The sequence below is a fragment of the Pseudopodoces humilis genome, chromosome 3, assembly GCF_049639895.1.
Source record: "Pseudopodoces humilis isolate 2021_Gansu_Grassland_sample_001 chromosome 3, ASM4963989v1, whole genome shotgun sequence".
Lineage (NCBI taxonomy): Eukaryota > Metazoa > Chordata > Aves > Passeriformes > Paridae > Pseudopodoces > Pseudopodoces humilis.
The window spans coordinates 108,961,264-108,975,253 of NC_142202.1; the positions used below are offsets into that span (position 1 = coordinate 108,961,264).

At 35.3% G+C, this 13,990-nt stretch overlaps 2 protein-coding genes across 9 annotated transcripts in view; one reads left to right on the forward strand and one right to left on the reverse strand.

Moving 5' to 3' along the window:
* The window catches only part of RUNX2 (RUNX family transcription factor 2), a 218,109-nt gene that overhangs the window by 188,471 nt on the left and 15,648 nt on the right, over positions 1-13,990 (reverse strand). The gene's annotated exons all lie outside the window — the stretch shown is intronic.
* Positions 1-13,990, forward strand: part of SUPT3H (SPT3 homolog, SAGA and STAGA complex component) — a 253,602-nt gene that overhangs the window by 10,246 nt on the left and 229,366 nt on the right. For 5 of the 6 annotated variants that reach the window (XM_088052748.1, XM_088052745.1, XM_088052746.1 and 2 more), the window contains exon 2: positions 90-184. The exons of the other annotated variant lie outside the window; for it this stretch is intronic. In XM_088052748.1, the coding sequence (XP_087908874.1) occupies positions 90-184 (95 nt within the window). The remainder of the gene's footprint in view (positions 1-89; positions 185-13,990) is intronic. 6 annotated transcript variants of the gene reach the window in all.

A 13,990-nucleotide genomic window follows, 5' to 3' on the forward strand; every position in this document is an offset into this window, starting at 1 on the left:
GCTTTCAGATATCTAGTGTGAAACATACATGTGCTCTCTTGGAAATGAAATACAAGTATTGCAGTGCTGTTATTTCTTTGTTTACCCAGATGAGCAGCACTGTGGCCAGTCCGATGTCAGCGGTTGCTTCTTCAAGCAGTGGAAGAAAATCAACGAGCTTTACACCTGAATTGCAGAGTATGATGTGAGTAGTCAGCCAAAATATCTGGTAGTATCTGCATTGTGTATTCATCTTTTAGCTGATTCCTTAGAATGTGTGAGTCGGGTGATAGGGGAAAGAAGAGCAGGTGTTAGTGATGGAGCTGTTAGTGTTTTACTTCTGATTTGTAAAACATTCAGAGATGACTTGAGTAAATAGAACCCACATCTTCTATTGAAAGGAGAGTAAACGCTGCTGAGTAAAGAAATGTGTTTTTAATATTTAGTTTAGAAGTCTTCAGAGTGCTATATTTCTCAGACCTTGATCAAAGAAAGCTAAGCTTCCAGTTGTCATAGATATGTTTTTAAAAAAATACTTTCTATTAGCATCTTTCAGTGCTAATACAGAGAGATAAACTGCTGAGATCATAATATTGCTGATGAAATTATGATATGGAATGCTTGTAAATAACCGGGGATTGCCAGACAGGAAGTAAAGTTGTTTAAAAAGTAAGTTACTTATTATTTTAAAGGAACACGGGATTCTTAGAAACCGAGTTTCAGGCTGTGAAATGATTTTGTGATTTGGTGGTGAGAGTAAATGTTGTGTTGCTTTTAGTCATATGTTGTAGCTTTGCCTTCACTGTTGTATAACAATTTCTCACCTGAATTTACTACACGGGCAGTAGAGGCATAAGGAGTTACTTGTCTCCATTAAATTCTACAAAGAGTTCCCTTTGCAAGAGTGAAAGATGCAATTTGTTTTCACTTAAGTGTCCTTATGAGATCACTAGATTGTTGTCAGGTGGATAATGAGATATCTGCCACTGGCATATTTTTCAGTGTAATGTAAATAAGAACTTTTTTTTGTGCATTGAATGTTCTGATGTAGATGAGTACACTGTTACAGGCCCAGAGTTCTACTGTATTGAGTTTTCTTTGGATAGAAAAATATTACTGCTCTCTCTCCTTCAAAAGAATTGTTTGCTAATTGTTTGCATCTATTAAGGTTGTCTATGCTGAAAAATACAACTGTTGTTCTTGGTTGAGAAAAATAACTGTACCTGTGTTTGAAAAACAAAACTTCAGAGTCAAATTCTGTGCATCAGTTTGGATCAGTATCTGGGGAGCCTGCATTTTATTGGATTGTGGACTTCCTGATAAAGTGTTTTTAAACTCCCCTTCCCCGCCAGTGTACACACAATTCTGTCAGAATATAGAAGTTATTGTTGGCCATATAAATGTAAGGAATAGACATTTTCCTTCTGCTTCAGAACTGGTGAAGTTATCCTTTGAAAGCTGTGCAAACAGATCATCTGTGCTCCAGAGTAACATATTTCACAGCTTCATTAAACTAGTAGGAGCTGAGGAAATTCCTTGACTGCAATGAGGACATTGAAACTTAAATTTTTATCATTTGCTGTGGAAAAAAAAAGGAGACTTTTGAAAATGATAGAGTGCCAGGGATGAACCATGCAGAAAAAAGGACAACTGTTTCCTTTGGCCAGGGCCATAAAATGAAGTTATGCCTTTAAAAGAACTTTCTGTGCTCTGACAGAAGCTGACATTTTTTATAAACGATGTGATTTAGGAAGTTACGGATTCTCCTGTTTAGGCGATTTATAACAAATTCCTGCTGACATCTTAAGATCCTGGGAAATAGCAAAGACTGGAGCAATGCAGTGCAAAAAAGGTAACATCTTCTTAAAGAAAAGAAAATAGTGGCTGTCTCGTGGCTGTCTCTGCCTAATTTCTTACTGTCAAAGAGAAGGGTCACCTATCTGCTCTAGTTTTCATGGAGTAATATGACCAGTAACTTCAACTCGCCCTGCCTTTTTCAACCAAACGTGCAACAACAGGATGAACTTTTGAGAAATAAGTCATATGGAGACATTAAGTATTAATCCAGAATGTCATGTAGTAGTTTGTGTTCATTTTAAAAATGGCCTATTGGGTTTTAGGGATTTAAAAAGGCAGAAGGAAGAGAGAGAAACTGTTTTTGGAGTAGAATTTCACATCCTGTTGTAACCCAGTAGCAAGATCTGGAAATCTCTGGATAAGAGTATCTCATGGTCTGAAGGTGATATCTTTGGTTAGTGTATAATTTGTGGCACAGAAGTGTTGAGCCAGTGTTTAATTCCATGGAATGCTTAAATTTGCATGTAATGTTAAGCTTGTGAATAATCACATTTAAGGTGAGGAGGTTATTCATATACTACACCTGTTTTTGAACCATGGCACTGTAAGGGAATGAACTGAATCCTATTGTAGAATTGTGTTTTTATGATAAGCTCAGAAGGTTTTTTTTTTAAATTTATTTGAGAAGGCAAATGTATAGGAGTCTTGAAATCATAAAATACTGAAAAAAAAGCTGTCTTAAAATCTGTACAAATTCTTCATTGTATACATAAATACTTTACTAATGAAATTATTCTGTTTTTCCATTAAGAATATTTAAGATGTATCCTTGGATTGGAAGAAATTTTTGTGTTTGTTGAGAAAAGAATCTGACTTGTATGATGCCTAAATAGTACTGTGATAGTGCATGTGCTGATTACCTTAAGAAGAATGCTTCTTAATCGGATTGTCACAGATGATCCAAACACAAGTCAATTTTCAGTGCATGACCTTTAGCATAGTTATGTTTAGCTTTTAATTGTTAAGACCTTGGAATGAAATTATATTTATCTTATACTAATTTAAAAGAGCAAAGTTCTATGCAGAGCTTGCTCTGACTTCTACATCCTTTACTTGTATTTGGATTTTTTATTATGGTACCATGGAGTGTATAGTAATAGGTGCTAATAATTTAGAAAAGAATTTTCAGCACATCTAGTGCATTTTGCTGAGATTTGTTTTACTTAACTTTGTTTGGCTGATCTACAACCTTTTTCCAAGCTAAGTGCTCACATTAGGTGGGTTGCACTTAAATTAGAGTTCTGCCCAGTCGATTCACAACCATGCTGATTTCACTGTAGCCATTAAAATTCATACTTTGGTAGAGATCATCTATTTTCTAATATAAGCACTACTTAGAGTGTGAATTTCTGGTAACACTGACAGTCTGAAGACTTATATTGAGCAATTTGCAGCTACAGAGGGAGGTTATAATCTTCCCTCAGTAAAATGCCTTGACTTCTCAAAGCTATTTTAAGTATGTACAAAAATTCTGATTACTGTGATCTGAAGTTTCTTAATTAGGTCTTGTGGTACGCTTCATAGCAAAACTCAATTTGATGATCTGAGGTTATAAAGATAAATTTTAATGGTGGAAGTAGTGAAGAAAGCAATGTTTTAATTTGGTTGAAGTCTTTCTGGGTATCTACTGTATTTACAGTAGTTAATATTAAAACAATAATATGCATTGCTATGTTATCAAATTTATTGCTGCTCCTAATTGACTGTCTTTCCAGACAGTGAAAATATGTTCAAATATTTCAATTGCAGTTCCTAATCAACTTCCTCCAGCTTGTAGCTTACTCTCACCTCTGTTACGCTTCAATGTTGTGTGTGTAACAAGAGATACGACTAAATTCTTCATATTTCCTTTTTCTTTATGAATATAGTATTTATAATATTTTTCCCCTTTTTTAACATTCAGCAAATTATGGTAGAGACTAAGAATTGGGGCCAGTTCTTAAATCTTTATTTTATTAAGACTCTTTGAACCTGTCTCCCTGAGTCTTGGGATATTTACATGATCCCTGTTCCTAAAGGATTTGAATGGTTTTGTAATGTTGTTTAATATTCTGTAATATCTGTAGTAATATTTGCCATTTAGTCTGGGTGGTAAAGAGGGGTTCTAGACCTCTGGTCACTCCAGTAATATCTACAATGAACATATTTTTATTTCAGAGTTGTAAACACTGCATGGTATTTTTTTCCCCCCTATATACAGCATGAGCTATAACACCTACTATTTATTACCTGTTGCAGCCTTGCAGACTTGTAAATCAAATAAATTGCCTTTAGGGGTTTTACTTATTTAGGATTTCTCATCCATTCTGAGATGACAACATCTTAAGGAATATTATTCTAAATTTTTGAATATGTAATGAAATAACAGGAGGCATGGTCTCTGAACTGATCTGTTCTCCCATCAATGTATTTGGATAACCTCCGCTGACCAGTCAGATTACAATTTGCTCACCACTGAATCTCTGGGACATCTCATTGATTTCTTCTCGTATCTGATGCTAAATTTATTTTCATATGCAGAAGTGAAAATTCTGTTTGATAACAACAGTGCTTATTTATGGTAAAATAGTGTTTCCTTATCAGTTAGAAAGTTTAGGGAACTTGTTGCTCAGCACTGAAGAAATGCCCACTGCATGTAGCAGTAAAGAAAAGCTGTGATTCAGGAGCTGTGCCTTGCTAGACTGGTGTGTATTTGTGTATTAATCCAGTTGTGAATTCTGTAATCACCCAAATACTTCAAATTACTCATGTTACATGCTAACTAAAAAAAAAACAACCACTATATGCATTTCATGCTGTTTAACAGGACTGTTGAACATTTTACCTATGTAAAATGTAAGTAACATTTACGTTAATGGAAGTAATTTAAGTTACATTTACTTAAGATAACTTTTGAAATACATTCTCTGTGTGTTTTCTAGATATTGTACAAAATCATTGTCATTCTTGCTGTTACAGTCAGCTCGCTACTTGGTCTTTGATAAACATCTAATTGTGTTATCTTAATCTTCAAAACACAAATGGCTTTTTTACATCTCTTTGTGACAGTGTGTCTTGCTGCAAGTCCAGTTTACATTTGTTAAACTATGTCCTTGATTATTCTGTGGTTTTATTCTTTTATTTTTCTATTTCATCTAAATTTGTCAGCTTGATTCGCTCTGTGAGGCAGATACAAATATGGGAACTGCCATTTCCCTCGTGCCAGGTTCTTCATGCGGTTTTACCTTATGCCAGGTTCAGTTCTTCCTCAGGAAAAAGAGAGTTTTTAGAGTGTTGGCTTTCATATGTCTTAGGTTTCATGGAATGCTGAGCTCATGCAGACCTTGATTCTGCTTGAAACAAGTAAATGATTATAGAGACTAGGAAGTTGTGCTGAATAGACAGTCTAGATGATTGTTTTTAATAAAATGGTCCAGAATTTATCCAGTAGGGAATGAGCATGTGCTTGAGCTGAATGTTAGTAATTATTTATTATAATCACACTGTATGATGAGATATGGTAGCATTCACACAACCCTGCTGTGACTGTTACATTATGGCTCCTTTTGGTTGTATGTTTATCCATCTTTGCTTTGAAGTTGATCAGCAAAATCATCTGACTTCAGATAGCTCGTTTGGCATGATGGTGGAAGAAAACATCAGTAATGACCTGGCTGAGGGAGCACTTTGGTTAACCAAACTGTAATTTGGGACTGTAAAGAATTTGTCTGTTCGGTCCCATACTTGTTTACCATATTTGAACCCAGAATTGTGCTGAGATTGCACTGTTTAAAAATAAAAAAAACCAGTTGAGCCTACTGAGCCGAAACCCTTCCCTGCAAACACGCAGGGAGCACTTTTCCCCTTGGGTAGAGCTGACGGAAGGGCAGTGGCAGCAGATGTGGTACGTTGTTATCAGATCACGTGTGGCTGTTCCTGTCTACCTCATTAAATACATGAGGCAAGAGTGGTATGAGATAGAAAACTAGGGGCAGAACTTAGTTTTCCTTTTATAGGTAGGATGGAATACAGGAAGGAAATTCATTAGAGAGAAATTACTACAGCTTTTCTGATGCGGATGTGGTATTTTTAAGCTTTTAAAGGCAGAGTCTCTTCTTTGCACAGCACTTAGCTGAACAGGATTTTGCTGAGGAGGCCTGATAGGGTTTGCAGAACTGGTAATAAAAGATGTAAAAGCTGAAATGGAGTGAGTTTCCAAAAAGCTATTTGAAAATTCCTTTTTCAGGCTTCCACATTTTTGTACTGCATTTAAAGTGTAGTTATTTTAGACCTTCCTTTTGTAATACTTTAGTTTCATTTTACCTTTTAGTAGCAGAGTTCACTTTGAAATACAACCTGAACTTGACCTTATTACTGTCAAACAGTCTGAAATGCACTCTTTTTATCTCTTGCTTCTTTGTTGTTGCTGAGTATCCTGTCCCTACTTACGGAAGAGCAAGAGGTGATGGAGGATCTTAATTAACATATGGAGTAATGCACGCATATAGAGCAAAGAAATTGTTGAGTGTCTGTACAACAGGAACATTTCTGTGGCTAATTTCAAAATTACATTTGTACTTAGTCTGAAAAAGAAACATGAGAAGGATGTTTTTATGAGGGAAAACTTGAGATATTAATCCGGGTAACAGCTTTTACTATAAATAAAATTAGCTGAAGTTTAGCATTAGTCTGGGTTATGTGCGTCTTGTGTTTCTGCTCTGCTAGTACTTTATTTTTCTCTTGTCAGTTCAAAGTTAATGTAAGTTTTGCAGTTCATTTGTGAAATCAGTTTTGCTAAGTATGAGAACAGTTTCTCTAAGTTTACTGTGTCTTCAGTTCTACTCAGTTTGTTCTGAGGTGCATAAGCTTCTCAAGATTCCTGTGTTTGAAATTTTGTTTTGAATTGAAATATTTTGAGATGTATGATTCCAGGATTTTGAGCTTAGATTTGTGAAACTTTCTGGTTTCAGGTTTTGACAGGTCACTTTAAGATATCATCTAGTAACTAAGTAAAAGATTATAAAATTTGGAAATGCTTTACCCTGCTTGAGAGAAGACATATGTTGTAACCAAATACTGATTAAGCCATAAATTAATATGTTAATTAAATTCAGCATTTTTTTACTTTATTTCCTTAGTGTAATAAATTGTAATATATTAATTCTAGCAGACTGAACCTGAAAATCCAGTTTAGCTGTAACTGTGACCGTAACTGGCAGATGCTGCCGAAGTCTTTAAACTACAGCTTCTTGCATCATTTGCAATCTGTTTTAGTCACATTTAATTTGACACTATAGATTGCACGTGTTTGTGTACAATACTGTTGCAGGACATTATTCATCTGTCAAGAACAGCAGCAAGGTGGACCTTATAGCTGTGGCTTTTTCATTCATCTGAAGTCATTCTGTCCTGGAATTATGTCCAGTTGTATTAGGTAATTAATTGAAAATGTACAGTTTGGATGACCGTAGGTGACCAGAGTTAGAAGAAGGAAATTGCTGGTTGCTCTGTGTCCTGGGTGGCTAACTCTGAGCAACTTCCTCATCTAGAAGCTATTTCTGGCTCATTCACCTCTCAGCTCTGTGGCATTGGAGGCCACTGCTTTGTCTTCTTAATTATATATTTTTTTTACTTTCTTCCTAAAGCACAAAAGCTGTATTATCCTCCCCAGGTTTTGCTGGAGTGATGCTGAAGTCTGTTCCCCTGGTACGTGCCCGACAACCCTGAGCAGTTACAGAAATGTGCTTGTTTTTCTCTATCATTGTGAGTTCAACATAGTAATTTAGACTATGACGTTCTCCCTAACTTGGTCTAGAAGGTGATTAGTTTATTCTTGAATCCCACACTGGCTCTGGGACTTAAAATGAACCAGCAAAATAATGATAGATGGAATATTTATCCTCCTGCATAGTTTCTAGTACTTTAAGTACATAGCACCATCAAGTTTTTAAATTTTAAATATGTAAATACATTTATTGTACTCTTATTTTGATCATGCTAATCTGACTCTATTATTTGACTTTTTTACATGTATAAGAGATATGTAAAAAAATCTGTATTATAAACTAATTATTAAGTGTCACTGTCTCTTTATATTATGAAGTTTAATTTTAAGTCCCATATAACAGTATTTGATCTTTTCATATGTTCCTGTAGGACCTTTTTTAATGACATGTGAAGGTGTTGCAGTGATTACAATGGAACCCATCTTCCACTCCACAGCTCCCAGGGCTGCAAAGTAACTGAACAGTGTTTGTTTTAGCTTGACTCTAGAAATGGTGAATAATAATTTCACAGCTGTGATAAAAGTGGATGGCAGAAATGGCAGTAAGGACAGTGGTGAAGTGTGTGAAAAAAGGACAAGAAGGAGAACAGGGTGAAGAAAGGCCAAGAAGGAGAACAGTCTAATGATACATGCTAGTTTATTATACAAAATAATGTTGGCCGTTTCTGTAAGATGTTAACAACAATGACCTGTTTTTAGTTTTAAAAAACTACCAAGGCCATGTAGTTTCTGATTAAAGTTGTTTTTGCTTTTGTAGAAAATGCAGTGAAAATAACTTATTTGCTGTCTTGACTTGGTGACTTCTTTTGCTGCTTCAGTTTTCGGACAGAAAGCTCAAAGAACTTTCTGGTGTTAAAAAGCAGCAGCTTTTGACCTAATGTACCCTTCTCTGAACGATAATGTTTCTTTGTTACTTATTTTTAGCTCAGATTGTTTTTCTCCCCTTTCCCCCAACATGATTTGTACAACCTTTAGAAAATTGAGTAGTTGTGGTTTTGAATCATCCTCCGTTTCTAGACTGAATGAGTATTTCTGAAGAAGCACAGGATTGCTTGTGAGTGGGACTTTTTCTTGCTTAAAAAGGCAACAGCCATGACAGTTTTACCCCCTGAAAAAAAGCAGAAAATCTGTAGACCCTTAATAGACTGCACTGTGACCCTGGAAAGGACAGTGTGTTAAGTACTTATTTAATTTTGTACCAATGGTATATTGCTAGCAGATGTCCTTTGTTTTGTTTTTACTATGATTCAGAGCCATTTGGATAAAACATTTTGAGGGAGTATATTTTGGTCCCGAAATAAAGCATGACTATCCATTTAGAAACTACAGTAATACTTCATTGTGTATCAGTCTATATTTGCCTCCTTGTTTGGGTATAAAGCCTTTAGCATATCGAGTACAAGTCTAAGTAGTGTTATCTTGCTGTGCTTTTGGTGAAGCACGGCAAGATAGCATGAACAGCTGATGTGTAAATACTGATTAAAAAAGCCTTACAGGGATAAATTTGAATTCCATGAAGTATAAATAAATGTGTTTGGCTGTTTTAAGTGTGGGAGAAAACTAATGCATTTGATGGCAAATTATTTTTTTCCTAATAAAGTAGTTAATACTTTTGTATTATAAAAGATCCCTGTTAATTCTGCAAATAAGGTAGCTTCCTTCTAAACCAATCTTGTAGCTTTTATATTCTGTATTACTCACAGGAAATCAAGAAACCTGAGGGGTCAGCCTGTGCTGCTTTGTGTTCTTACATTGTATGAATTTTCATTTAAATGGTTACATACAAACTCATTCCCAATGCCTTACCAGTATTGCCACACCAGTTAAATAATAATCAATCAAATGGACTTTTCTATGATTCCATCAAATAGAATCACAGAAAAATTAAGGTTGGAAGGAATATCTGGAGGTAATTTGGTCCAGCCTACTAGATTCAAACCTTAGGTGTCATTGCTCCACAGCTATGTGAGGAAAATGTACTTTTATTTTATAGTCTACCTGGTTCAACTGTTATAGCTACAGTAGTAGTCTGCTTTCTCCAATATAGTAAAGCTACTGTAATTATTCTAGAAATGCTTTTAAATATAGACTAGACTTTAATATTAGGCAGCGTCTAAAATTACTGAATAAAATTAGATTTTGATTTTCTGGAAAGTCCCTTTCACTAGCCAAGTTAAGAGGAGAAAATACATAGTCTTTATGGAAGGTATGTATCAATGCGGTTTAATATGTGACTCCATACCTATGACTACTGTTTCTGTTATGCTGCAAAGCTCCTGCTATTATGCATTTAAAAATGTAGATATTGGAATAATTCTGCATATTTCCCTGAAAAAATATGATGTAATGTTAAATACCTTCCCACCACCGTCCCCCTACCTGCACTCTCTTATTGCCTCTAAATTTCTAATTTTTTGGAGAACCTGCACAAAAGAAAGGACAATTATTATTGTACAGACATGTTTTTCAGTTATCATAAAGTATTTTGTGTTACTGTTAAATCCATAGTATGTTTTATATGGCCACTATAGTGCTTAAGGTTACTATGAAAGAATTTTTTAAAATAAGGAGTTTGAGAAAACCTGGAGACTTGATAAAGTATTGGAAAGGATGCAAAAACATCCCTCTAGTCCTCTCCTTTTTTTTTTTTTAGGAAAACAAGGTATTCATGTTTCCTTTAAAATAAATTTAGTCTGTTTTTTCTCTGCATGTGTATATATAGGCTTATATACAAGCATAACACTTTGCTGACTTCCAGTTCATATGAATCTACTTGGCTATCTGGGAGGAAACATGGAAATAAATACATTAGGAGGCAGGAAGAGAGTAATCTCTGGAAATACATTTTCTTAACATCCTTCTACACCTCCACTGAGTAGTAACTTCCAATTGAATGTGTATGTGTATAGTTGGCAGATTCACTACAGTCAGATCTTTCTCCTGCATTTTATCTAATAATTGGGTAAGGCAATTCAGTCAGTACTGAAGGCAGACAAATAACTTTGTCTCTTTATTTGGAGTCTCAGTAATTCCAGTTTTGCTTTTGATAGATCCGTTGTGGGAATCAACATTTGTGTAGATCTGAAAAACTTAATACAAATAATGCCATTAAATTTAGCTGTATGTAAGTTTGCTTAAAAAACTAGATGTTATAAGTGCTGATTGTCATTGAATGGGATGTGTTAGGGGAGGTGCAGAAAGTGTTGGTCCTGGACTAGGCCCTTCTAGGTCTGCTTGTGCCAACTGCGATGGAATTACAAGGAAATAGCCCTATGCAGAGGAAACTTAAAATCAACTCAACTGAACCAGCTTTAATACAAGTTAAACAGGGCTTGATGCATATCTGTTGACTTCAAGAGAAAGGCTCTGTAGAGGTTGGCAAACTTCTGTATTCTCTGCTTCCCTGTTAAATGACAGTTTTATTCCTTCAAGAATGAAACTCTCTTTTGGAAAGCAATATATTAAAACAGGCTCTGCCTGTGAGTTTGCACTGGCAGGATCTCCCACTATGCCTGCCCAGGTACGTTCACATACTGCTGTGGTTGTGTGCCCAGCGCTGACTTTAAAGTGACAACCTGGTATCTGTTGCGTCCTGTTATGGTTCAGATGACTGAAAAGATAAGTGTTCAAGTTATAGAAGGAGAGATGAAACTCTAGGGGTTCTTTCTAATGAATTATAGAATTATGTTTGAAAATGCAGTGCAGTGTTTGAATAATCAAGTCGAGTATTTTTCTGGAGCCAGGATTGCGATGTTAATATTTATCTTTGAATTCTTAAGACAGATAAAAATCAAAAGCCCAAACCACTGGCTATTTTTCTTCAATGTTTAGATTAATCCAGAAAAATAGACCAAAATTTTGAAAATGGCTTATTTAAACACAGATTGATTGAACTGTTTAAGGGGCATTTAATTTCTTTTGCAAAAAGACTTCTCTGTATAGCACGGTTTTGGGGAAAGTTATTAATTGATTTATCATTATGATCCTTTTGAAACAGGGAAGTCGCAACACTATTTTGTCAATTGCAAATTAAGTCCCTGGACAGAAACTTCTGGGCATCATTTAGTTTTAAATGGAGCCCTTTGTCTTCTCATCTGTTTTAATAAAGCTTTTCTGGTCTGATTGAAGTAGGTGATAGTGAAATGTGTTTGCTATCTGTAAGGACGTCTGATTTTTCTGTTGGCAATGCTGTTTCCTCCGTTCACACACAAGTGAAGATAGTTGTCTTAATAAAAATAAAGTAGGAATTAGACTTTTTTTTTCTATCATCTTTTGCTACATGTTAGCCCGCCATGTGGCTTTCCATGTGTGCCACATGTTTCTTGTATAAGCATCTACTATTAAAGACAAGTGTTGGTAGCTCTATCACTAACAGTTCACATGCCCTACACTGAAAAGCCAACATCCTCTCCAGCTGATGAGAGCTGTTGCTGCTATTTTGGTAGTCTTTTGTTGCTTTAAATGTGGGGTGATGAAAGCATGAAGAACAGCTGCTGCTACTTTAATCCTATAAGAGAGGTAATATTCATGTGTTTTTATTTGTGGTCGGTGAAAGACTCATTTCTTTCTTGTTGGAGCTGAAAACAAAGATGTTGGGGATATTTCAGTGCTGATTGTAAGAATATAGCTGCCACTCCTGGAGTTTAGAAATTCAAAAAGTAGTCCACCTAATCTAGTCAAGGGTGGAGAAAAATTTATTGCAGTGAGTTTTAAACTTCAAAAAGCTTTCAGTGTGTTTAGACTGGAGGAATAAGTGTCAGCACACTTTTAAACCTCTGCTGTTAAGGTTTTGCCTAGTACAGTAGTTACAATTTAAATTACTGAAGTTATTCTGATATGCTTGCTTATAATTCATGTAATGGCATATGTATGTAGTCTTCATTTTTTTCCAAATGGAAAGGTCAAACATTTTTTCATAAGGGTAATCATCAGTCTCAGGTCTGGTCTCTTGAGACTATTGGTAGAAGGAGCTGCATGACTGTCTTAATATCTTAACCTTAGGACTTGGCATGATCAGTCTTGGATTAATAATTTGAATCACCTCTTCCATGTCTTGGTCAGGACCTCTACCCTTAAGTCACTCACTTGATTTATCATCCAAAGTAAAATGGCCTAAATTCAAACCTACTTAGGATTGAAACACTAGAGAGCAGTTTGCCTGTAAAGGTGTCAGTTTTCAGAAATCTGAGCTACCTTGTGAAAATTTATAAGGGGTAGTTCTTTACCAAAGATGAAGCACACTTTTTTAGGCTTTTCTAAATTTTTTTGAACCAGAACACACCACTTTGCAGCGATGACCATTAGTTGAGTCTTGTAGCCATTTCTGACATCTGACTATAAAAAAACCCAGCCATAAACATGACTTACCTAGTTAGCTAAACTGACAGTTCAGTTGTTATGCTGCTGAAGAGGACTGAGCCTAATATGTATTCCAGTTGAGGTTTTGAGTTTTCTTTTTTAGTAATGTGTTATGCTTAAAAAACAAAAACCAAAAAATTTGGTGTATTCTTACAACTACGATGTGCAATTTTAAATTTTTTAAATTCATCTTTCCCTGTCATTTTTGTTTGTGGAATCAATATTTGTGAGCTCTAAAACTTGACTGAAGTTGTCTTGAAGACATTTAAATATTACTCTCAACAAGCAAAAAAAAATAATAGTGGAGCTGATTCCTGTTCTTATTTGACTCGTTTGAAAACTAATGGTTCAACTCAAACTTGGGTCTTTTCCAACCTAAACGATTCTATGACTTTTTTTGTCGTAATTGCAAATTAAAAATTAGTTGTTACCAAATTCAGTAATGAAAACTGGAAGCATTTTATGTGTACTTTGCATGGTGAGAACACCGTATGAGCAAATCATTTGGATTATTTAAGGTTTTGAAAAGGATGTTAGCACTGACTTTGCTGGGAATAAGATACAAATAACTGTGAATTTACTTAAGCATTTTGCTGTATTAAGGCCTTTTCTTTATAAATAAAACCTATCACTGAAGCCTAGAGATAATAAGACTCGTACTTGTTGCCAGATTTTGGGCATGCAGACAGATTCCTTGTAGATAAACTGGGATGTGAGCTTGTCCTGCATTGTTCACTCTGTCATACTTGGATTTATACCTGTTTTTTCCACTAAATGGAAAGGTGTTTATTCCTTTTTCATTCAAGGATATTATAAACAACTGAAGAATGTGTGCACTTGAACACATCCCTCACAGCAGCTTGAGTTCACTGCAAGGTTTCCATCCTACATCTTCATGTGGGAAGTTGATTATGTACCAAAGCCCTTACCTTTATCAGTGAGTGTTATTTGTTAGTTACTGAATACAAAAGGTGTAGGACTTGGTGAGAGCTAAAAGAATCCACTTATTCCTGTCTGAGTCACTGAGGCAGG